At 37.1% G+C, this 25383-nt stretch overlaps 1 protein-coding gene and 1 non-coding gene across 2 annotated transcripts; one reads left to right on the forward strand and one right to left on the reverse strand.

The window, feature by feature from the left end:
• Positions 1-12114: 12114 nt before the first annotated feature.
• Positions 12115-12221, forward strand: LOC142528167 (small nucleolar RNA R71). The gene has a single exon (XR_012815647.1). It is a non-coding gene; the product is annotated as a small nucleolar RNA R71 (small nucleolar RNA).
• An 11014-nt stretch (positions 12222-23235) lies between these two features.
• Positions 23236-23697, reverse strand: LOC142525803 (bZIP transcription factor 44-like). The gene has a single exon (XM_075630094.1). It carries the CDS (start codon positions 23695-23697, stop codon positions 23236-23238), a length of 462 nt encoding a protein of 153 aa, XP_075486209.1.
• Between the last annotated feature and the right edge of the window lie 1686 nt (positions 23698-25383).

The raw sequence follows: 25383 nt of genomic DNA on the forward strand, positions 1-25383 counted from the left end.
TTTTATCTTTGGATTATTTCCATAGAGATCTCCGTTGAAATTTTATTTTTAGGTTGAGGCACTCCTCAAATGAAAATCTAAAAAGAAGATTGATATTTTTTTAATCAAATCTATTGGATTTTCCAATATTGATTTGTCAAATTATCGAACAACTTTTTTATTTAATCTATTGAACCACGTAATTGTTAAGAATTTAATTTGGATGAGAATAATATAATTAAAATTAACATTATTGATAATTTTTAGCCACATAGGTGATTTTGAGTAAAGAAATTTGTTCCTTTCAATTTGGCCCAAAATTTTATCTTGAAGTATATATGTTTTAAATTTAATAACCCGTCTTGCGCTCACTTGTTATTGAAATTACATAAATTGGACAGTAGTGATTGTTTTAACTTGTTGATAATTGAGAGTTAGATGTTATAATAAAAAACTAAAATTTAAAATACGATACATGTATATAATATGTTAGGATCAGAAAAGAATTTAGAGTAGGTGAATAAACTCTTTCAAAAATAGTTGTTTTTAAAATTTGTTTTCGATCGTGGCGGTTGAAAGTTTTTCTCGAACGGTTAGAAATATGAACCACTTGAAAAATCCTGAAAACGGTTCAAAATTTCTAACGGTAGCTTCAACCAGTTGGCTGGCTTGTTAACAAAAAACGGTTTGAAATGTAAGTGCTTCTGGAAAATAAAGACACATGATTTTTATGGATGTTCGGAGATAAAACTCCTAGGTCACCCCTTCTTCCTCTTTATGAAGAATTCCACGAAAGGACTTTGACTTTACAAACTTATTGCAAAAGACTACTCCAATCAGGACTTATCACACTGACTGTTTTGGAACTCTTAGTGATCACTTTACACTTCTGGATATTTAAGAACCCTCGGTTCATCAGACAACACAATAAATAAAATAACCAAAGTTACTGATGTAAAGAAATAATATGTTTTGAGTAGCACAAAAATGATCCTTGAATGATCAGATATCTTTCTGTTGAATGCGTGCTTGATGAGCGATGAAATATATGAACTTTAGGTGCGCTAAAAATCTACAAATATGCAAGCTTAATGATATAGCAATCGTGCGGCTGAAAAGATTAATTGATCGATGTGTCTTCTGTAATCTTCAACTCTTCTTATATAGAGTATCATTCCAATGGTCGAGAAAGACGTGTAACGTAAATCTGTAGCGTTGGAATGAAGTGTCAATATCAACTGCAACAACATTAAATGTTCTTCAGTAAACATTTGATGTTCTCTTTGCTGGTGCAGCTTTGAATCTTGTTCCTTTGAAGGATAGCTGTTAAGCATCCTTTTATAGTAATTGTTACCTTTATCAAAACTTGTAGGATGTTGATAGGATCGATTAACTGGTGAAAGAGTGTTTAGAAGGGGGGGTTGAATAAACACTCACGATTTTCACAATCTTTTCGAAAGTTGAGTCAGTTTAGTGACAAACTAAAACTCGGAATCTTGTCAGTTGATATCAATCAGTTAACAATAATGTGCGAAAATAAACTGACTGATAGATAGAATGAAAACTGAAATGATAATACACGAGATTTAATGGATGTTCGGAAATTTCAATCACTGCTACGTCACCCCTTCTATCACAAGGATAAGATATCCACTAAAAGACTTTGATCAATACAAACATTTGTACAGACTCACTTCAGTTTGGATTTAAAATATCAAAACTGAAACTCTTAGTTTACAATATGTTTCACAGTACTGAATTGGACTTAGCACAACTGATCTCTTTTAAGATCGAATTTACAACAAGATGATTTGTGCTAGTAAGATCGAAAAGTAGCCTAGAATGCTACAAGTATAAATGATAAGTGTGAGTTTCTAATTCTTTTGAATATGGGCGAGAATTTCAGCAGAGTAACAGCAAGATTGATAGAATAGTGAATCGTTGATTGTTAGAATCGTTTCAGTCTTCTCTTCAACGGTAATAATCAATGTAATTTAAATCTTTATATCCGTTGTTTGCCACATCAATATCTTTCTGACATTCGTACACTGCAGCAGTCTGCTTTGTACTGTTGTCGGTTGAATGTCCTTTTCGTTAACCGATGACGTGTACAGCTGAATGATCAGTTTATAAGCAATGGCTGATAAGCTCACAACTGAATGTAGCAACTAATCAGTTTCCAACTGATCAGTCAGTTGTCTGTGTAGGTCCAGTTCAGCAGGTTTTAGTTGCCTTTGTTAATATGCGCTTTAAACTTCAGTTAAAGGCAACTGTCAGTTGAGCATTTGTTCAGTTACTTTCAAACTTCTTGATCAGTTAATCCAATCGATTTAAGCATTTGGTTTGTCAAACAACCGAAATTTAGGTTCCATCAATTTCTCCATTTTTGGTGTTTGACAAAACTTAGAATACATGAACTGATCAACTGAACTCACAAAAATTATCTTCGAATTCTTTGTAGATAAAATAATCCTTTCAATGTACAGATTCGTACAAAGAATGAAAGAAAGAAATAATCTTCAAGAAATAATAAAATAATATTCTATTTCTTCTTGATGATCTTCGAAGATTTTTCTGGCTGATCCTTTCCTCCTTGTTCTTGTTCTTCCCCCTTTTTGTCAAACTCATCAACCTTTTTCGATAAAATCCGCACATCTGAGTTGAGATTAGACACCGCATTTAATAGAATATCTTGCACTAAATCCATTCTTTTGGACATAGTGCTTTCCAGAAAGTCCAGACGTCGAGCTTGAGTCTAGAAATGAGCTTCAGCTGACAATCTGTCTATCAAAAGTTCGTCCATTAGGAATAAAAAAGTGACATCCTTTTGAATTTGCTGCAATTTTCCCATGGTATTGTCCTTTATAAAGTCAAACCTCATAGTGTGCAACAATTGGGTTGACTTGATATCTGAAATTGAAGACACTATACCGACGAGATTTGTCTGGGTCTCCTGAATTTCTTCGAGCAAGGATTCAGTTGCTATCGAGATGCCAGGAGACATGGCTTCAGAAGTTTCTGGTTCCTATTCTCTATTCTGTTGATCAAAGATGATCAGTGCCCTGTCAGTTGTATCTGTTTCAAGTGTCACTATTTCTGAATCATGTTCTGGTAAGGCTTCCTGTTGAAGCTGTTGAGGAGAGAAGAAAGATTTGGATCAACAGATGTAACAGTTGGCTGGATCAACAGATGTAACAGTTGGCTCTCTTGTTTGAGAATCAGTTGGTTGAGAATCTTGTTCTTCAGTTGGTTGAACAACTGAAATATTAACTGGCTCTTCAGCTAGCACTTCTTCAGTTTGTGCCGAATCCAGTTGAGCCTTGTCAGTTTCTTCAAAAACTGCATGTTCAGTCATAGGAGCTGACTGAACTGGATCTTCAGATTGAGAGAAAGTCTGTATAGTTAGTTCTTATGTCTGTTCGGCTGGTTCTTCTGTTCCAAAAATCTCCTTAACTGCTCTTGTTGATTATAGCTGAATGTCAATGGAAACTAATTTTATCACTTCATCAACATTTGCGAGTGATAATTCAGTGAATAGAGTTGTAGTTCAGCATTTGATGATGGAGTAGCGGAGGATGGTGGTTGTACATCCTTGGAACTGGAATCAGTTGCTTGCTTAGAAGACTCAGCAACTGGTTCTTTGGACTGCTCCTGATGTTGAGCTGATTGTTCAGCTGGCTCTTGAGTTGAGAGATCTTGGGAATCTACTGGTAGAGTCAGCTCTTGGTCCATTTCCCATTGTTTGAGTTCCAACTGGAGCGAGAGAAGATTCGAGTCCAGTTGGTCATAGACAGCTTTATCATTGAATGCGGTTGGACTGGTAGGATCAAAACTGAGTCGCAACTGAGCAAGCATTTTCTGTAACTTCTTCTCACGCACCTGGTCAAAGAAGTATTTCTTTCGCTCCAGAGCTTGAACAATTGAAGAAGCTTTGACCATTTTGAGCACAACCTTCTCCAGCTTTATGAATCTCTCCAGAACTGATTTCTTCAGAAGCTGCGTAGCAAAAACTTGAGTTCTGAATTTAAGCCATTCATCGTAGGCTTTCAGCTTTGTCAATGAAAACTCATTGATCTCTTTCCATATTAGATCAATGTGAGTTTGGATTGGATTTGTTGGCCTAGGCTCTTCTTTCATTTTTCCTTTGCCTTTTGAATCAATTAGGGCACGAGGGATGCTTAGCCCTGAAGTTGTTGCATCAATTCTCTCCCTGATCACTACTCCTTTTGGTCTTGCAATCGGTAGAGGAGTGTGGCCAGTAATGATGATCAATGGAGCCTTGATTCGAGCCGATTTCTTCTCATCACCAGATTTGGTGATTTTCTCGAGAACAGCAAGAGGTAACTGATCATCAATAGAAGATTCCGTTGGAATGGCTTGCAGAGGTATGGCCTGAATAGGCTGCTGGGCTCTTGATGGTGTCAGCCGCTCTGTAGGAATGGTGCTGACAGCAACTGCTGGCTTAGTCTTCAAAGAGCGAGGTTCCTTGGTGATTTTGGGTGGAGGAGTCTTCTCAGAATCAGACTCAGTCGGTAGGTAGTAGTGTATATGCTCAAAAGTTGGTAGTTGACGTAGGGATTTAGAATTGATACGAATGAGGGCTTTTCTGTGCCTTGGCACACTCCATTCGATTTTCATTATGCTCAAACATGGGACACTAGGGTCTTATACAATGTTATGGGTAGGCTTGAAAGGCTCAAACGTTCCAAAAATTGCCTAAATCATCCCTAAATCGCACAATACCCGTATCTCGCCTCAAAGAGTGCCAAACCAAGTTCTAGACTACCTTCAATCTACCAATCAACAAACACAGATAGATCATGTTTTTGGGGTATACTCAAACAGAACAAATCACCCCTCATTTTCATTTAGGCTCAAAGGGCTAGCAATTGACAAATTACTCAAGGAAAACAGGCCCAATATAATTCAAAGACTGCATGGATCATCTTTGTGTTAGTGAACACATAACTCAACAACAAGTAATCAACATGCAGGTTTTAGAGTCCATTCACAAATTCCAAATCACAAATCTCCTGAACACTCTCTTGACATCGGATGTATCAACAAGATATCAATCGTTAATAAAGGTGTAAACGTTTAGTAAAAATAGCATGTATTTAGACTCATAATCATGGACAACATCTATGTCGGGTCAAATCTCATCATTGGTTGGCTATTACCTTAATTCCACAACTATGACAATGTAAGCATACAAAAAAGGGCAAATAAATAAATTATATTTTTCGATTTTTTTTATTTCTTGTTTTTCAATATCACTACCAACTCAGTAAAAAAATTGCATCCTACTGAAGCATCAAAATTTCATCACAACATCAACATCGAAATCGAATCACTCCCCAAACATGAAGTATGCATTGTCCTCAATGTATAAACAGGAAAGAACGGAACGGAACAATCATACCTCCCACGACGAGCGTCAGTGCTCGCCGTCACCATCGTCGTCATCCTCATCCATGTTCTGGGGTGGGACCTGGTAAGGGGCATGTCCGGGGTACTGCGGTGGCCATACCGGTGGCTGGGGAAACATCGGATCCTCTGGACCTATAGGTGGAAACCGTTGAGCAAGCACGGAGTTGAAGTCCATCATATATCCCATAAAATTTTCGTTGTGGAACTGAAGTGAATCCAGCTCCTGGCGTTGCTCAACCAATAACCTCATATGGTTCTGCATCTCAGTCTCAAGTCTATGAAATCGGTCTCCCCTGCGCTGTCTGCCTGCTGCAGGTGGTGGTGGTGGTGGAAGCTGTGGCTGTGGGTACTCCTCTTCAACCGGATACTCATGGGGGATGTAAGAGGCAGCTCCAAATAAGGCAACAATGGGGGCCTTCGGCTTTAAAACTTGCTCATCAGGTGACCATGCCACGCCGGCCTGTCGGCATAGCTCGGTAATAATATGAGGGCATGGAAGAGCGACCGTGGCTAACCCTGTGCTGGCTCTCATAATCGATCCATAAATTATTTTCCCCAAGTCAACAGATTTGCCCATCAAAATAGCAAAGACAAGTGCAACTTTGTCTTTGGTTACATCATGGTAGTGCGAGGATGGGAGAACCCGGGCCAACACGAAAGATGTCCAAGCACTCGTATTAGGGCCCATATCGGATTTCTTTAAAGAAATAGGACTGCTCGAGCTCATTTTCCAGGCGGCGCCTTCTTGACATACGTTCCGGATGACCTCTGTATAATCAACCCCTTCTTCAAGAAATTCACTATACTCGTCATGGTCAAAGCTGGGCATCTGATATATCAAATTGATCGTTTGAGAGTCAAATGACACCAATTTACCTCTCACCAAGACTTTAGAATCGTCATGACGTATACGGAGATTGGCATAAAATTCTCGGACAACTGATAATGGCATCCAATGGGGGTTGAGCAAATTCAACCCATTGTCGTCGTTCCAGTTCATTCACAATAACACCACGGGGAACTGACAAATTAAATCCCCTTTCCGGGATGATTGACCTTGTCATGGAGCTCTCATATACCTGTTGGGCTTCCTCATTCCAAAACCTGTGAGTATCAAAACTTGAAGAGGAAGAGGCACCCTTTTTCGATTTCTTTTTCGGCACCATGGAATCAATAATTCAAAGTACACCCACACACTAAATTCAAATAGTAGCTGAGCAAATATAATCTCACCACACCAACAAATCCGGTTAGCAACACAACGTACAAACCCAGTTACGAAATGATTTAGAACAATTCGAAGTACCAAACTCACAATATCAAGAGTTCCCCAAATTGCTTGAACCAATTTCTAACTACTCTGAAAATTTTAACAAGATCTGGAGAAAACCCTTACTTGAACTAGAAGATGACCGGAATTAGGAGTGCGGTCGTAAGTCACGGCGGTGATTGAAGGCGGTGGTCGGCTTTCAGAAAGGGGCGGCGGTCGATTGTGGTGGAGAGCGTCACGGCGGTGTGTGAGGAAGAAAAAGGTTCAATGCTTTTGGTGAGGGGGAGCGGCTGTTTTCTGATGAGGGTTCGCGAGTCCTCTCTTTTTTTTCCTTAAATTAGGTCGCTGCGCATATGCGCGACCTAATGTGGCGCATATGCGCCGAGATTATTGTATCTCTTAGTCGTCATGTGACGCATATGCGCGTCCTTTGTGGCGCATATGCGCAAAGGTCTCTGCCTTCCGAGTGTAATTGCCTTGCCTTCTCGCGCATATGCGCGCCCTGAGTGGCGCATATGCGTGGCACCCTCTACCTTCCGAGTTGGGCTTCGCGCATGTGCGCGAAAATAAATCTCACATATGCACGAGGCACACTGTCCATCCATTTCCTTCGTTTTTTTTAAATACCTGAAAAAATAAAATACTTTTAATCAATACTTGAATAAAGGAAATTAAAATTAACAACTCAGGAATTGAAATAAAATAATAAAAACAAAACAAATGCAAAAAATAAATGTGGGTTGCCTCCCACACAGCGCTTGGTTTATAGTCATCAGCCTGACTTTCTCCTGTCTACTTTGGTTCTCCAAGTGGAATGTTGTCCATGTGTCGCACCTCACTTCCAAAGTAATGCTTGACCCTCTGACCATTTACTTTAAATGTCTGACCGTTGTTGAACTTTAGCTCAATTGCACCATGTGGATACACTATTTTCACTGTGAATGGTCCAGATCATCGTGATTTTAACTTACCAGGAAACAACCTCAGTCGAGAATTGAATAATAACACATGTTGCCCTGGTTCGAAATCTCGTCGAAGAATCTGCTTGTCGTGCCATCTCTTGGTCTTATCTTTGTATATCTTTGCATTCTCGTATGCATCGTTCCTGAATTCCTCCATCTCGTTCAACTGTAATAGTCGTTGCTCACCAGATACCCCCATATCAAAATTCAGTTTTTTCACAGCCCAAAAGGCCCTATGGCTCCAGTTCAAAAGTAGATGGCAAGCTTTCCCAAAGACCAACCTATAAGGAGACATCCATATAGGTGTCTTGTATGCAGTTCTATACGCCCATAAAGCATCATCTAACTTAATCGCCCAATCCTTCCTATTTGTCTTCACTGGTTTTTCTAAGATCTGCTTGATCTCCCGGTTGGATATTTCTGCTTGTCCATTAGCTTGTGGGTGGTATGCCAGAGTCACCTTGTGCTTCACATCATATTAAGCCAACAATGAGTTAAAAATTTTGTAACAGAAATGTGTACCTTCATCACTGATTATGACTCTAGGCGTTCCAAATCTTGTAAAGATGTTCCTGTGGACAAACTTAACAATAATTCGAGCATCATTAGTACTGGTGGCAATTTCTTCCACCCATTTAGAAACATAGTCAACAGCAAGTAAGATATAAGATTGACCAAAAGAGGATGGGAATTGACCCATAAAGTCAATACCCCAGACATCAAAGAGTTCCACCTCCAAAATATTTGTTAGTGGTAGCTCGTGCGTCTAAAAATATTGCCAACTCTTTGGCATTTATCACATGACTTTACTAAGGTATAACTGTCCTTAAACAGATTAGGCCAATAGAAACCTGATTGTAATATCTTCGCTGTTGTTCTAGATGCTCCAAAGTGTCCACCGTAGGTGAGGAATGACATTGCTCTAGGATCGTACCTGCTTCTTCCTCTGCTACACATCGTCTAATTATCAGATCAGCGCATCTCTTGAACACGAAGGGATCGTTTGCCAGATAAAACTTGGCATCATGAAGGAATTTCTTCTTTTGGTGATAAGTTAAATCTGGTGGTAATTCACCTGCAGCAAGAAAATTAGCTATATCTTCAAATCATGGATGTGTAACATGTACCTTGAAGAGTTGTTCTTCTGGGAACGACTCATTGATAGCTCCACTTTCAGTTCTTTCTTCCAGCTATAGGCGTGAAAAGTGATCTGCCACCTGATTCTCACAGCCTTTCTTGTCTTTGACCTCAAAGTCAAATTCTTGAAGTAGGAGTATCCATCGTATCAACCTGGGCTTTGCATCCTTTTTGTCAAACAAATAACGAATAGCTGCATGGTCAGTGAAAATAGTTACCTTGGTGCCAATGAGATATGTTCTGAACTTGTCGAATGCAAACACCAGTGCCAGCATCTCTTTCTCAGTGGTTGTGTAATTCTGTTGGGCTGCATTAAGTGTGCGACTTGTATAGTAGATAGCCTTGAACATCTTGTCTCGCCTTTGTCCCAATACTGCGCCTACAGCATAGTCGCTAGCATCGCACATGAGCTCAAAGGGCTTCTTCCAATCAGGCACTATCATGATGGGTGCAGAAATCAGCGTCGTCTTGATCCTGTTAAATGCCTGCAAACAATCATCGTCAAAAGTAAATGTAGAATCTTTCTCCAACAAGTTACATAAAGGTCTAGTAATTTTAAAGAAATCTTTAATATAGCGACGATCAAACCCGGCATGTCCCAAGAAACTTCTGATCGCTTTCACATTCTTCGGTGGTGGGAGATTTTCAATTGCTGCGACTTTGGCTCTGTCCATCTCCATTCCTTTGGCTGAAATCTTGTGCCCAAGCACAATACCTTCTTGCACCATGAAGTGACATTTCTCCCAATTCAAAACTAAATTCTTCTCCTGACATCTCTGCAAAACAAGGGTCAGATTCTGCAAACAGTGATCAAATGATGAACCAAATACAGATATATCATCCATGAAAACTTCCATGATTTCCTCCACCATGTCAGAAAATATGGTCATCATACACCTCTGAAATGTGGCAGATGCATTGCAAAGTCCAAATGGCATTCTCCTGAAAGCAAATGTACCGTAGGGGCAAGTGAAGGTAGTCTTCTCTTGATCCTCCGGTGCTATGAAAATTTGATTGTAACCTGAATAACCATCTAGAAAGAAATAATAATGATAACCACCTACCTTATCAAGCATCTGGTCAATAAAGGGGAGGGGGAAGTGATATTTCCTTGTTGCATCATTCAATTTCCTGTAATCTATACACCCTCGCCAACCAGTCACTGGACGAGTTGAAATCAATTCATTCCTCACCACAGTCACACCTCTCTTCTTAGGCACTACTTGCACTGGTAAAGCCTAAGAACTGTCAGATATAGCATAAATAACACCAGCATTTAACAATTTTAATACCTCAGCTCTCACCACTTCTTTCATGATTGGATTAAGCCTCCTTTGATGATCAACATAGGGGGAATATGATTCCTGCATCAAGATTTTATGCATACAAACAGTAGGGCTAATCCCTTTTATATCAGAAATTGTCCATCCCAAAGATGATTTAAACTCTCGCAACACTCTCAACAACATATCTTTCTCATCAATAGTAAGAGCAAAAGATATAATTACCGGATAGGATGAACTCTCGTCCAAGAATGCATAGAATAAGTGACTCGGTAGTTCCTTCAATTCAGGAGATGCTTTTGGTACCTCTTTACTCGCCTCTTCAGGTAACTCTTCATGCTGGGCATCAATCTTTTCTTTAGGCAGCACATTGAGAGCAAGTAACTCCTCCCGCACATCCCAGTCCTCTTCATCCACTATGGAAGCTGTTTCCAATAAGCATCTCTCCAAAGAGTCTTTCAGTCAACTTACCTGCACCCACTTGAGATACGCATGAATCAATGATATCGATACTAGTTACAAGTACTTACCTTGTTTGGTCCTCTGATGATGTTGTAGATGTTGAACACCACTTCATCTCCACCTACTCTCAGTGTGAGCTCGCCCTTGTGCACATCAATCAGGGCTTTTCCGGTGGCCAAGAATGGCCTTCCAAAGATAAGTGGCGTCTCCTGGTCTTCCTCCATATCTAGAATGACAAAATCAGCAGGAATTATGAATTTGTCTACCTTTATCAGCACATCCTCTACTATCCCTCGTGGATATGTAAGTGATCTGTCCGCTAGCTGCAAAGTAATAGTGCTAGGCTTCACCTTGCCAAGCTCCAAGGTCCTGTAAATAGAAAAAAACATTAAATTAATACTGGCACCTAAATCACATAAAGCTCTATTTACTCTAGAACCACCAATAACATAAGGAATAGTAAAACTCCCTGGATCTTTGAGTTTTTGTGGTAGCTTCCTTTGGAGTGTGGCACTTCACTCTTCGGTTAGTTTCACGGTCTCAAACTCTTGAAGTTTCCTCTTATTGGACATCACATCCTTGATGAACTTAGCATAATTGGGCATTTGCTCCAATGCATCGGCAAATGGGATGTTAACGTGTATTTTCTTGAAGATTTCTAGGAACTTCGCAAACTGATCATCTAACCATTTCTTCTTGAACCTCTGTGGATATGGTAGATTCATCTTTGGTAAAGGCTACTGTTCAAGCACTTTCTTGGGTTCCCCTACGTTCTCTTTCCCAACACTTGCACCTTTTCCATCATCATCTTCAACAAGAATTTTCACATTGTCTTCAGTAGGGTCTGGGACTCCAATTTCCTTGCCACTCCTCAGTGTGACAGCTTTGCATTGCTCCCTAGGATTCACCTCCGTATTGCTTGGGAACTGCTCTCTATTTTGATCTTTCAAAGCATTGGCTAGTTGCCCAATCTGTGTTTCTAAGGACTTCATCGTGGCACCCATGTTTCCCATGTGTGTCTCCATGCTATCAAGACGAGACTCCGTTCTCTCCATTCTTTTCCCAGACTCAGTCACAAACGTCCCGACTAGATCCTCAAAAGATGGCTTTCCTTCCCCCTTCTGTGTATTGAACCCGGTGGAGGATGCAACACGTTCTTGTTGTTCGCATAAGAAAAATTCTCGTGATTCCTTAAACCTGGATGATAAGTATTAGGGGGAGGGTTACCTCGATATCCTCCATAGACACGATTGTTGTTGATGTACTGAGCTTCCTCCATAACAGGCTCTTCTTCGGCAGTCACCAGTGCTACATCAGACGTAGATTGGCCTGCCTTGTTCATCGCTGCAATCTGTGTGGTCAATGCCAGAGACCTGTGCAGTAAGTGATGTGATCGGATCTACAGCATACACTCCAGCAAGTTTCCTTGATCCAGATCTCTAACTTGGCCATTTGTAACTGTTAATGGTCATCTGTTCAAGCAATTCATATGCCTCATCAGGTGTTTTGGAGAAAATAGTACCTCCGGCGGCTGCATCCACATTCCGTCTAGTTGGCCCATCTAAACCATTGTAAAATAACTCAATCTGCATATCCATGATTCGGACACTTTCTGAGTAATTCTTTGTATCGCTCCCAAGCTTCATATAACACCTCGAGTGTCCTCTGCCTGAAATTTGTGATCTCTATTTTCAGCTGAGCAGATTTTGCAGGAGGAAAATACTTTGACAAAAACTTGGTAACGAAATCTGCCCAAGTAGTAATACTCCCCAGAGGTAGAGATTGGAGCCAAATCCTTGCTTGATCCCTGAGAGAAAACGGAAACAGAAGCAATCGAATAATTTCCTCAGAAACACCATTAATTTTTACCGTGTCCGTGATCTCCAGAAAAGTTCTGAGGTGAAGATGGGGATCTGCAGTGGCTGCTCCTCCAAACTGGTTCTGTTGAACCATGTTGATGAGTGTGGGCTTTAGCTCGAAGTTATTAGCAGCAATGGTTCCGCGAGCTATTCCAGAATAATGAGCGTTGATGACTGGGTGGAAATGTTCTCGGATTGGCACCACTCTCGGGATTTCATTCTGATTATCTCTGTTCTCAGCCATTGCTTTCATTTCCTCCCTTCTTGCTTTCCTTAATCTCCTGGCAGTTCTTTCGATTTCTGGATCAAAAATCAGCAAGTCGGGATTTTGATATTTTCGCATGCACTGCAAAACAGAGAAGATTATCAATTAACAAAATAAATAAATAAAATAAAGTCTAAATTAAAGTCTAGACTACTTAGTAACGATATCAATATGCAATTAAATAATTTACTCCCCGACAACAGCGCCAAAAACTTGTTGCGTATTTTCACTACCCCAAGTGTACGGTGTCAAGTTTTAGTACTGGTTTGAGTACAGATATCGATCCCACGAGGAGTAATTATTTTAAACTATATATTAATTACCATAATTGACATAGTTCAACTTTATTTAGAGAATTCAAATAGATAGTTGATAATCAATTCAAAACAAATAACGAATCAGAGAATTCTTAGCACGCAGTTGAAGTTCAATGAGTATATCAATCTAGATATATGATTTTGTCTGGTCTCCCCTATGCTAAATTAAAATTGACTAACATATTATTAAATCGCATCATGTTTACTAATCAAGAACTCGCAATTTCCTATTCCCCTTTTCAAGTGGTAAATAGAACTGTATTACCTATTACTGATTTTAATATGTCTATTCAAAATCACGTAACACGTAATAAATGCAAACAAGGTTCTCTTATGGATTCGTCATAGTTATACGTCTTTTGCATGTTATAAATGTCTAACGATGTGATTTCCACTGTTCTAATTTCAATCCCCTCTCTCGAGTGTTAGATCTTAATTATTTGATCAATTGAATTATGGCCAGTAATTCTAAAGCATTAACGACAAGAAAATCACAAATAAACACGATGAATTAACTTAATGAAAATTCAAAACGTCAATAACATAGGTTCAACCAAGAATACGTCAATCTCTAGAAAAAAAATTAGTTCATACTCGAATTTAAATCAATACAAAACCTGTTTGTAATCATTAAAAACGTAAAAGTAAAGAACCGAATTAGAAACGTGTTGAGGAAAGATGAAAGCATGTCTCCGTATCCGGATTCAGCGTCTTCTATCTCCGTTCTTCGCGTTCCGTCTTCCGTGCTCTGACTTTTGCTCTCCTTTTCTCGAGTGATATGTTGGCTGCTCTTCAAAGATTTCGACACCCTCTTTAAGCCCACGACGAAACCTATTTAATTCTGAATATCACGCCGCGCGCATATGCGCGACCAAGACTCGCGCATATGCGCGCCTCTTTCTATGCTGAGCTCCTTCTCCTCACGTGCACATGCGCGCCCTTGCTCCGCGCATATGCGCGGAGTCTTCTGTTTTGAGCATCGGGAATTTCTTCAAGCGCGCATATTCGCGCCTTGTCCGGCGCATATGCGCGAGGTTCTCTGGTCTTGCCTTATGTCTCGCGCGCATATGCGCGCCCTGAGTGGCGCATATACGCGGGTCTCACTGCCTTCAGTGCTTGGTTTGCTCACACTTCTTCTCCTAAGCGCCATTTTAGTTCATTTTCACGCCTCTGTAGTAACCTTACCTGGATTCCTGCAATCACACCAAAAATAACAAAAACGCATAATTCTGCTCAAGAAAACTAACTATCTAAATTCATTATAAGGTTAATTTAAGTGCACAAATTGCACTTATCAACAGTAGTAGCGATCTTGCCATCAGTAGTGATGTATCAATTGGCGTAGAAGTCTTGAATCTACTTCAGATAAATTTCTTGGGAAAATTTTCCCAGAAATCCCTTCAGCCTGGCTGCTTCCAGTTTGAGAAAGATATTCTTGACGCCTTTATCCTTTACAGTCAAGACTGAAGCAAAATCAACAGCCATAGCATTGAGAATGTGAGCAGGAACTTGGTTGGCCATTTGAGCTAATTGAAATCTGCGAAAGAGAATAAGCTTTGAGTAATGATTTGGTCTGAATGCTAATGTGCGCGTAAGAAAAAAAACTGAAATGGGGCGTGATATAGTACATATGTATGTGACGGTTCAAAGTTTGTACACGTGTCAGTCCAAGAAAATTTGAATAAAAGCGTGTGTACGTGCGATGAAAACGGGTGTAGAACATAAATGGATCACATGGGTCTACGTTTCAAAATACTATTCATTGAAAGACAGCAATTAAATGTGTAATCAAACAGTCACATTATTTAATATAGAATATTATTCGATTAATCAGTTAACTTATTGGATAAGATCAGTTAGGTCATCAACTGAGTGACCAGTTATGAGCTGAATCATTTCAGTTAAAGACCAACTGGCTATTGTCTTCTCAGTTAACCATTTATTCGATATTCCCCCTCAACAAATGCATAAAATTAAAAGAAGGGTAAGATAAACTTAGTCTGGATCAGTTAAATCTATTTGGTAACTGATGACTCTTCGTCTTCCTCCTGTCTCTTTAAGGATTATCTATAAATAAGATAATTGTTTATTTGATAATAACATCTAAACACCGATGGATTGTGAAAGCAGTTCCCACGTCTCTCATCTTTCATGGAAACCTTATCGCTTTCAAAGATTTAAGAAGGATGTTGAAAAGTACGTCTTTTTAGAAGTTGTGTCCGTTTGGACCACAGCTCATGAACTCCAATCAATTCATAGTGGTGAATTTCCTGCTACCTGCTAAGCAGAGATCAATTGCCAGGAAGTATAAGAGACTTGCTGATGTCGATCATATTTCCGAGCTTGTTAAGGATGATGTGCTGATCCATATGATGCTCAGGAAGGAGTGGTACTTGCTTGAAAGTATTTCTACTACCGAAACCTTCAGGAGTATCAGGAGTCATGATTTGAATAACTGGATGACTGTTTGGCAAGATGCACTGCAGTACACATGGATCGTGTAACTTGGTTTCGATTTTATCAGCAATAAGATTTTGTTACGATTCATTGTTGTTGTTTCTTTTCTTATATGCAAAACTAACTGGCATCAATTGACAAACAGAGAACTAACTGAATGAGGTAATTGATAAATGATTAACTGACATTAGTTGATAAACAGTTAACTAACTGAATAAACAGCAACTGGCATATCAACAATAAACTATATAATTAAGAAAAGTCAATTAAACTAAGAATATTGAGAAAGTGAGAAAACTTAGTCTCTGGTAAAGGTTTGGTGAAGATGTCAGTAGCTTGTTGTTCAGTTTGCACATATTCCAGTCTGATTGCTTTCTTCAGAGTATGATCTCTGATGAAATGATGTCTGATATCAATGTGCTTGGTCATTGAGTGAAGAACTGGATTGTATGTGATCGCAATTGTGCTTGTATTGTCACAAATATTGGAGATTATTTTGCATTGACTCCATAATTTTTCAGTTGTTGCTGAATCCAGAGCAGTTGGGCAAAACAGCTTCCAGCAGCAAGATATTCTGCTTCAGTTGTAGAAGTAGCTATGGATGTTTGCTTCTTGATGAACATTGAGATCAGTCTGTCTCCTAGAAACTGACAAGATCCACTGGTGCTTTTACGATCTAGCTTACATCCTGCATAATCTGCATCTGAATATCCAACTAAATTGAAAGAAGAGTCTTTAGCATACCATAATCTCATATTTTGTGTACCTTTTTAAGATATTTTAAAATACGTTTGGCAGCTGAAAAATGCGATTGCTTAGGATTTTCCTGAAATCTAGCACACATACAAACAACAAATACAACATCAGGACGACTAGCAGTTAAGTACAATAATGAACCTATTAAACCTCTGTAGATTGTCGTCTCAACTGATATTCCCCCTTGATCATTGTCTAGTTTAACTGATGAACTCATGGTAAACTTCTCACATAATTTGGGGTTAGTTGACCCAAATAATATCATTTTGCACAATTAAAATATTATCATTCTTAGAGAATTTGAACAAAGTCTTATCAACTGATCCAACAGTAAAATCATGATCAGTTAGGAATTTTGAAAGTGTCTCATACCAAGTTCTTGGAGCTTAGTTTGAGATCATACAAAGCTTTGTTCAGATGATAGATATGATCAGGAAAAGAGTGATTGATAAAACCTGGTGGTTGTTCAACATAAACTTCTTCCTGTAACTGACCATTCAGAAAGGCACTTTTCACGTCCATCTGGTAGACTTTAAAATTCTTGAATGATGCATAAGCAAGGAACATTTTGATTGCTTCCAGTCTTGCAACTGGTGCATATGTTTCATCGTAGTCAATTCCTTCTTCTTGCCTATATCATTGAGCTACAAGTATTGCTTTGTTGCGTACAACTGAACCATCTTCATTCAATTTGTTTCTGAATAACCATTTTGTATCTATTACAGTTTTAGAAAATGGTTACACATTGTTATGGGTAAACTGATTTAGCTCTTCTTGCATAGCATTTATCCAGTTAGGATCAGCAAGAGCTTCATCGGTTTTCTTTGGTTCCAGTTGTGAAACAAAAGCTGAGTGAATAAATAAATTAAGCACTTGATTTCTAGTTCTTACCGGATCAGATGGATCACCTATCACTAATTCCGGAGGATGTGATTTCTTCCATCTTAGCTCGGTATTTGTTGCGCTCATATCAGCAACCGCTTCAGTTGGCAACTGAATGTTTTCTTCAGTTTCAGTTGGAGCTGTATCAGTTGGTAACTGAATATTATCAATAGGCTCCACCAACTGATTATCACGAACAACTTCTTGTTCAACTTATTGATCCATTACTTCTGGTTCAGGTGTTTGAAGAATGTTTCGATTGATATGATACTCTTCTTCATTATCATCCTCCAAACTGATATCTGTAAATTGATCAACTAGCTCAACTGGATTAGTTGACTTATCAGTTAGCACAGATTCATCAAATACAACATGTATTGATTCTTCAACATTTAAAGAATTTTTATTAAAAACTCTATAAGCTTTACTAACTGAAGAATATCCAAGAAATATTCCCTCTGCAGATTTAGCATCAAAAGCTTTTAAATGATTTTTGCCATTATCAAGAATAAAACATCTGCAACCGAATATTTTGAAGTAGGAAACCACACTTTTTCGTCCATGCCAGATCTCATATGGTGTTTTCAAATGATTCTTATGAATCATTGATCTGTTCTGAGTGTAACATGCAGTGTTTACTGCTTCTGCCCAAAATCTTTGAGAAATACCAGAATCAGCAAGCATTGTTCTAGCAGCTTCTTTAAGGGTCCGATTTCTTCTCTCAGCTACACCATTTTGCTGAGGAATTCTTGCTGCTGAGAGCTCATGCTTGATTTCAGCATTTTCTAAAATTTTTGAAAGATTTTGATTGATGAATTCAGTCCCTCTATCAGACCTTATTTGATCAATCCCAACTGATTTTTCATTTAATAATCTTTTAAAAGCTTAATCAGTTGTACAGCAGTTTGGTCTTTGGATTTGAGAAAGATAACCCAAGTAAATCTTGAAAAATCATCCACAACTACTAAGGTGTATTTCATTCCCCCTAAACTCATGACTGATATTAGAACAAAAAGATCCATATGTAACAATTCTAAGCATCGGGAGGATGATTTACAACCTCTATTTTTGAATGAAGATCTTACTTGCTTAACAAACTGACATGCTGAACAAATTTTATCTTTTGACAAGTTTATTTTGGGCAAATCAGTTACAAGATCATGGTTACTCAGATAGGTAATAGATTTAAAGTTTAAGGGGTTCAACCTACCAGTTTTTAGAAGATTTGGAAGCAATGAAACAAACTGGTGCATAAGGTTGATCAGTCCAACTGACTTTGTAAGTATTTCCACAACGATTGCCAGTTAGGATGACCTCATCAGTTGAGTCTCTAACTGAACAAGTGTGTTTGTCGAACTGAAGTGAGAAATTATTGTCGCATAACCGACTGATACTAAATAGTTTATACTTCAAATTCTCAACTAGTAAAACATCTTTGATAGTAAAGTTACCATGGACAAGCTTACCCTTACCCACAGTTTTATCTTTGGAGTTATCTCCAAAACTGATGTTTGGTCCAGTGTATTTGACCAGTTGAGATAGCAGATTTGCATCCCCTGTCATATGCCGTGAGCATCCATTGTCTAGATACCAGGTGGATTCCTTGTTTGTACCTGTCACCTGCAATCACACACAGTATATGATCTTGGTACCTATATTTATTTTGGTCCTAAATTAATTAGTCCTTTAGGAACCCAGACTTGGACCAGTCTAACTGACTTTCCAGTTACTGTGTTTCAAATAGTTTTTCTCATCTTTTGGATATTAAGTATGTGGTGTGAGGAAGAAATAATATGATTCATACCCTTTTTCAACTAATTGTTCTTTTGATATCGTTTCTGAACTGGCTTACCGTTGTATTAATTGTAGTAGTCATTCCTTGAGTGTTGATTTTTGTAACTGAATCGTTTAGGTGACCTGTTTCTTGAATCAGTTGAACTCCCAGAGCTATCCAATTCCATACCATTTGGTTCTGTTATTACTTTTAGTCGATTGAATCAGTTGGTTTACTTGGTTCTGAGAATTCATTTACCATAGTTGATTTTACAAAGGTAATGTACTTTCCTTTGTTTTTATTCAACATTGGTTGTGTATCACTTGTAGAATTTTCGTCATGACTGTTAAAGCCTAAACCAATTTTATCATCAACTGATTTTTGTGAATTCTGCATTTCAATCAATGCAACTGAAGACTTGTTCCAAGCTTGAATCAATTTAGTATGTTTTGAAATATCAGTTTTTAACTGATATATCAAAGCTTGGTTCTCAATCATTTCAGCTTTTCGCTCTGCAATCTCCCTTTTTAGACTCAGCACTTCAACTGACTCATCAGCTTCAGTTTTGTCATTATTGGGATCATTTTGCTCAGCTCTGACCTTCTCAAAAGATCGAGTAAGTTTGTGATCCTCATTTACCATGTCATGCAATGTGGTAATGAGTTCCTCACGAGTGAAATCAGTAGAGCTGAAGTCAAATACCTGTTCACTTGTTGACTTTAGTTCAACATCATCTGCCATTAAGCACCTGACTTCTTCTTCATCATCACTTGAACTGATTTGGCTTTCAGGTTCTGCCTCCTTACTGTCATTTTCTGCCCATTTTAACTTACTCTCCTCAGCTAGAAGCACCTCATGTTTCTTTCTGAGAGATTTCTTGTCATCCTTGGTTCTTATTCTGTGCTCATAGGGCTTCTTTCCCTTTTCAGTTGATCCTCGACTGTCCTTCTTTGACTTGGGACAGTCAGCAAAGAAATGGTCAGTCTTGCCACAGTTGTAGCATTTATAAGGCTCTTCTTTGGAGTGATTTTTCTGATATTGTTTCTAGAAGTTTCCTTGATTTCTCCTCATAAACCTTCCAAACTTCTTAACAAACAATGACATTACGTCATCGCTCAGCTGATCAGCAGATTTGTCAACTGAACCAGTTGGTTACAGCTTGACAGCAGTTAAAGCAGTTGTGACATTTGATGTAGAAGGTTCCCCTTCTCTAATTTGTAGTTCAAACTCGTATGCCTTTAGATCAGCAAACAAATCGTGAAGTTCAACCTTGTTAAGGTCCTTTGATTCACGTATAACCATAGTCTTGACGCCCCACTCTTTGGAAAAACCTCTGACCACCTTCAGTGATATTTCTTTGTTAGAATACACATTTTCAAGTGCATTAAGCTCATTTATAATTCCATTGACTCTCTCATCATATTCGTGCATCGATTCTCTAACCTTCATCTTGATATTGTCAAATTTCTAAACAGCGACTGATAGCTTGTTCTCCTTGGTTTGTTCGTTTCCTTCACAAAGCTGAATCAGTTTCTCCCATATCTCTTTAGCAGTTTTGCACATTTTGATTTTGCTAAAGGTGACTTTATCCAGCGTTTTATTTAAGATGTCCTTAGCCACATTGTCAAGGTTGACTTTCTTTTTATCCTCAGTTGTCCATTTCTCTCTGGGCTTCTCAATACGATGAGGTGCCCCATCAGTCATTGCAACTGCTGTATTTGCCTTTAAGATTTTCATGGGACCCTTCAGTACTGACATACCACATGTCGTTGTCTTGTGCAGCTAAATGAGCCTGCATTCTGATTTTTCAGTCATCAAAATCTTCTCTAGAAAAAATTGGTATTTTATTGAATGAAGACATGGTGATCAGTTTGTGAATAAGAATATTCCGGGACAAGATTCAACTGCTCTGATACCACTTTATATGATTGATTAACTGGTGAAAGAGTGTCTAGAAGGGGAGTTTAATAAACACTCACGATTTTCACAATCTTTTCGAAAGTTGAGTCAGTTTCGTGACAAACTGAAACTCAGAATCTTGTCAGCCGATATCAATCAATTAACAATAAAGTGCGGAAATAAACTGACAGATAGATAGCATGAAAACTGAAATGAGAATACACGAGATTTTATGGATGTTTGGAGATTTCAATCACTCATATGTCACCATTTCTATCACAAGGATAGAATATCCACTAAAAGACTTTGATCAATACAAACATTTGTAAAGACTCACTTCAGTTTGGATTTAAAATGTCAAAACTGAAACTCTTAGTTTACAATATGTTTCACAGTACTCAACTGGACTTAGCACAACTGATCTCTTTTAAGATCGAATTTACAACAAGATGATTTGTGCTAGTAAGCTCGAAAAGTGGCCTAGAATGCTACAAGTATATATGATAAGTGTGAGCTTCTAATTCTTTTGAATATGAGCGAGAATTTCAGCAGAGTAACAGCAAGATTAATAGAATAGTGAATCGTTGATTGTTAGAATCATTTCAACTGCCCTTCTCTGCTATTTATAGTCTTCTCTTCAACGGTAATAATCAATGTAATTTGAATCTTTATATCCGTTGTTTGCCACGTCAATATCTTTCTGACATTCGTACACTGCAGCTTTGCGGCGTTCCCACTATTTGTTGCAGTCTGCTTTGTACTGTTGTCGGTTGAATGTCTTTTTCGTTAATCGATGAAGTGTACAGCTGAAGGATCAGCTTATAAGCAATGGCTGATAAGCTCACAACTGAATGTAGCAACTGATCAGTTTCCAACTGATCAGTCAGTTGTCTGTGTAGGTTCAGTTCAGCAGGTTTTAGTTGCCTTTGTTAATATGCGCTTTAAACTTCAGTTAAAGGCAACTGTCAGTTGAGTATTTGTTCAGTTACTTTCAAACTTCTTGATCGGTTAATCCAATCGATTTAAGCATTTGGTTTGTCAAACAATCGAAATTTAGTTTCCAACATATGTTTAAACAATCTTTCTATTACGGGATAGTGACATTAATGAAGATCTTTATAGGGACTGCTGCAGGACATGGTTGACTTGTAGCGGTACAAAACCATTGAATATCTTGAACCGGTCAGAAAATATCTTTCATTAAGTGAATAATGAATAATTCTTTAATAAAGCGGTTGTAGTCTGTCTTGGAGCAGCCGGTCGGAAATCTTCTGTTACAAGCGGTTCAAATCCAAGCGGTTGAATTGTTGCTGTTATACAAGATAAATAACGGTTGTTTTTCTGAAACAGTTATGTGCTCTTTTGATTTTGTTAATCACCAAAACTTTAAGATAATAATAATTTCTTAACATAATATATATTAGTGTCCTTGTATTGTTTTTTAATCGGATTTATGATTATTTTGTTATATTTTAATTATTGTTAGATGACACCAACTATATTAAATTTGTAATTTTTAGAAAGTTATGCGTCAATATTTGAATTCGCAGAAAATGGTTATTATTTTGTAGAAGATAACACTGTGAATATTTGAATGTATTAAAATTTATATTTTTGTAAAAGTCAATTGATGTCACAAAATCACATCAAATTCTAGCAGAGAAGTAGATTTTTTTATGATACGAGAATTCACATTCATTATTCTTCGGCGTACATTGGGTAAATCTTTGGATTGACACAATAATCTGCAAAATACGTTAGCTAAGTAAACCACACTAGACAAGTCATATGTGAAAAACTCATCTGAAAAGATGTTGATAGTGCAATCAAATTACTGATCACATTGATCAAACGCTCATTTATCCCACCTAGTTAAACATCCAAATAGAAAAAAGAGATATGTACATATATATACATAATTATGTATCATAGTTAGTCAGTTTAGTAATAATTAATTATGATTGGACTATTCACGTGTATTATCGTACTTTGTGAAGATCCCCGCACGTCAGATCCTATAAATATAAATAAAATAGCTGGAAAGTAATTTACTTTTTTTTTTTCAAAAATTATATAAAGTTATTCTTCGTCACTCTAAATTATATATTACATAAAATTTAAAATTCATCAGAAAGCCTCTTAAGGCAATCGAATTATAGTTACAAATCATATTTTTATCACGTGAAATATAATTCAGTTCAAAGTTTATCCGGACAAATTGATTATACTTATTTTGATTTTCTACTTTTAATTCCGTCGATCCAAACACGATCTCTATAAACGTGATTCGATATCGGAGAAATAATAATTAGCCAAGATTAAATTAATTTTTTTGCATATGATAAACTGTATATTACATATTTTGAGACTTAATCTTTAATCACTCATTATATATAAAGACCAATCACAAGAACATTAAGACCATAATAATAATAATTATAATCATTAATATATTTCCTACATTAACTAATCTGTCTCCATTAGACATAATTATTATTGGAGATCAGAATCCAGGTTCCATGATAATCGGCTGGCTCATATTAATACCAAAGTAATCCCAAGCCGATTCAGCCATCACACAGGCCAGCTCCTCCTCAGCCGCGGCGTAGAAGCCTCCGCAGCCGCTCACGAAGCTGGCGATCTCGTTCAGAGACTGGAGCCGGTGGCTCAGTTCGGCGGCTTGAGCTCTGATAACAGCATTCTCGGCTTCAACATTCAGGTAATGCTGCGTGGTAACATTGAGGCGGGTGAGAATCTGACGATTCTCCTTCCTGAGCTCAGCTACTTGAGCGATCAAGTCGTCGAGGCGCTTCTGTTTCCGGAGCCGGCTCCTCCGAGCAGAGTCGCGGTTCGAGATCATACGTTTTCTTCTCCGTTGATCCAACAGTAGCAGCTGCATATTTTCATCGGAGCCTGAATTCTGAAACCCGGAAGAAATTGAAGAGATCCCACTTGACGAGTCCATTAAAGTAGGAAAATCGAAGCTCAAATTTGTTGAAAATGTTCGATTCAGCAGGACCCAGATGATAATAGTTTAGCTATATTTGTTCTTGATTCGATAATTTTATACCGCTAATAATATATATATGTATATATTTATATAATAATTATATAATTCAGAAAACAAAAATCATGAAATGCAGTAAAACCAGTAGAGAAAAACGACGGAGAAGGACTGAACTTGATGGGCCCTGCGCCTGTACGATGAATTTATCATAAAACCCTCCGAGAGGAAGAGTTCAGTCAGAATCGCAGACATAAAGATGAAAAATTAAGGCAGATGATTGGAACATTAAGATTGAGTTGAAATCAAATCCCAAAACCCAGTATTAAATCGGTTCTCAGATTCAAAGGTCGCCGAATTAAATTATGAAATCAAGAAAGATTTCAGCAGAGTTTGGAGAAATGGAACAGATCGGGATTGAAATTGAATTCAATTTTTTTTAAAAAAAATATATCTATAAGAACAGCAGCAGAAAATTAGGGCACCGTAGGTTGAAGAAGAAATAAGGAGGGGTTTGGGAAGGTGGTTTTGCTGTCATTTTATAGAGCAAAAAACAGGTACTCCTTCGTCCGTACTCAATCTCATTTGGAAAAAGAATTATTAATTAATTATTAAAACTAAAAGTAATAAATAGTTTAATAGATTGGAATTTAACTTTTTCAGAGCGATTCATTGATTTGTGAACATTATTTGATTTACAATACAAAAGGAATCCGTTTGATAAGTGCGATAAGTAAATGATTAATAATCAGAGTGATTAAAAAATGAAATATATAGATTAATAGTATGATGAGATAAATAACATGGTGTTTGGTATGATTTTAAAATGATGGATTATTTTTGTAAATTTTATTATAATAATCAAAATGCCCCAAATACTAATTAAATATATATTCTTAAAATAATTGGATTGATAATTAAATATTTATAATTATAATTTATATTTATTAAAATTAATTTAAATATATTTATTAGAAATAAATTTGTAAATATGCATTTACTTTAATAATTAAAATAGCAATAATATTTTGAATGTTAATGTTAAATAAAGTTTTAATAATAATTACAATATTATTGTTTTTTCTTAAAATAATTATAAATATTCTTAAAATAATTTGATAGATAATTAAATATTTATAATTAATAATTAAAATAGTAGTAATAATATTGAATATTAATTTTAATGTTAAATAAAGTTTAGTGATGTTATAATATTATTGTTTTTTTAAAATAATTATAAATATTCTTAAAATAATTAAATAGATAATTAAATATTTATAATTATAATTTATGTTTATTAAATTTAATTTAAATATATTTATTATAAATATATTTGAAAATATTACGGTAATCATTAAACACAACAAATTAGAATTTAATAAATATTTATTTTCATAAGAGATAAGAGGATAAAAATGTAATTTGCGGCGTGTTGATAACTTATCCCACTTAATTTGTTAGATTAATAATCAAATAATTAATCATAAAATTAGGTCTTAGACCGGGTCAAAATGATTATTAATATATCTTAAAATTTTAACCAAACATTAGATAAGTATGTGATTATTCATCTATCCTCATTTAATCACATCAACCAAACACACCCAAAAGATAGCAAAAATAACATTATCATGATATAAATTTATA

This window comes from Primulina tabacum, chromosome 15 (assembly GCF_025594145.1).
Source record: "Primulina tabacum isolate GXHZ01 chromosome 15, ASM2559414v2, whole genome shotgun sequence".
NCBI classification, from domain to species: domain Eukaryota; kingdom Viridiplantae; phylum Streptophyta; class Magnoliopsida; order Lamiales; family Gesneriaceae; genus Primulina; species Primulina tabacum.

Excerpts from the sequence above, each read along its gene's own strand:
- LOC142525803 (XM_075630094.1), bottom strand. The coding sequence starts at position 23,697 with ATGGACTCGTCAAGTGGGATCTCTTCAATTTCTTCCGGGTTTCAGAAT.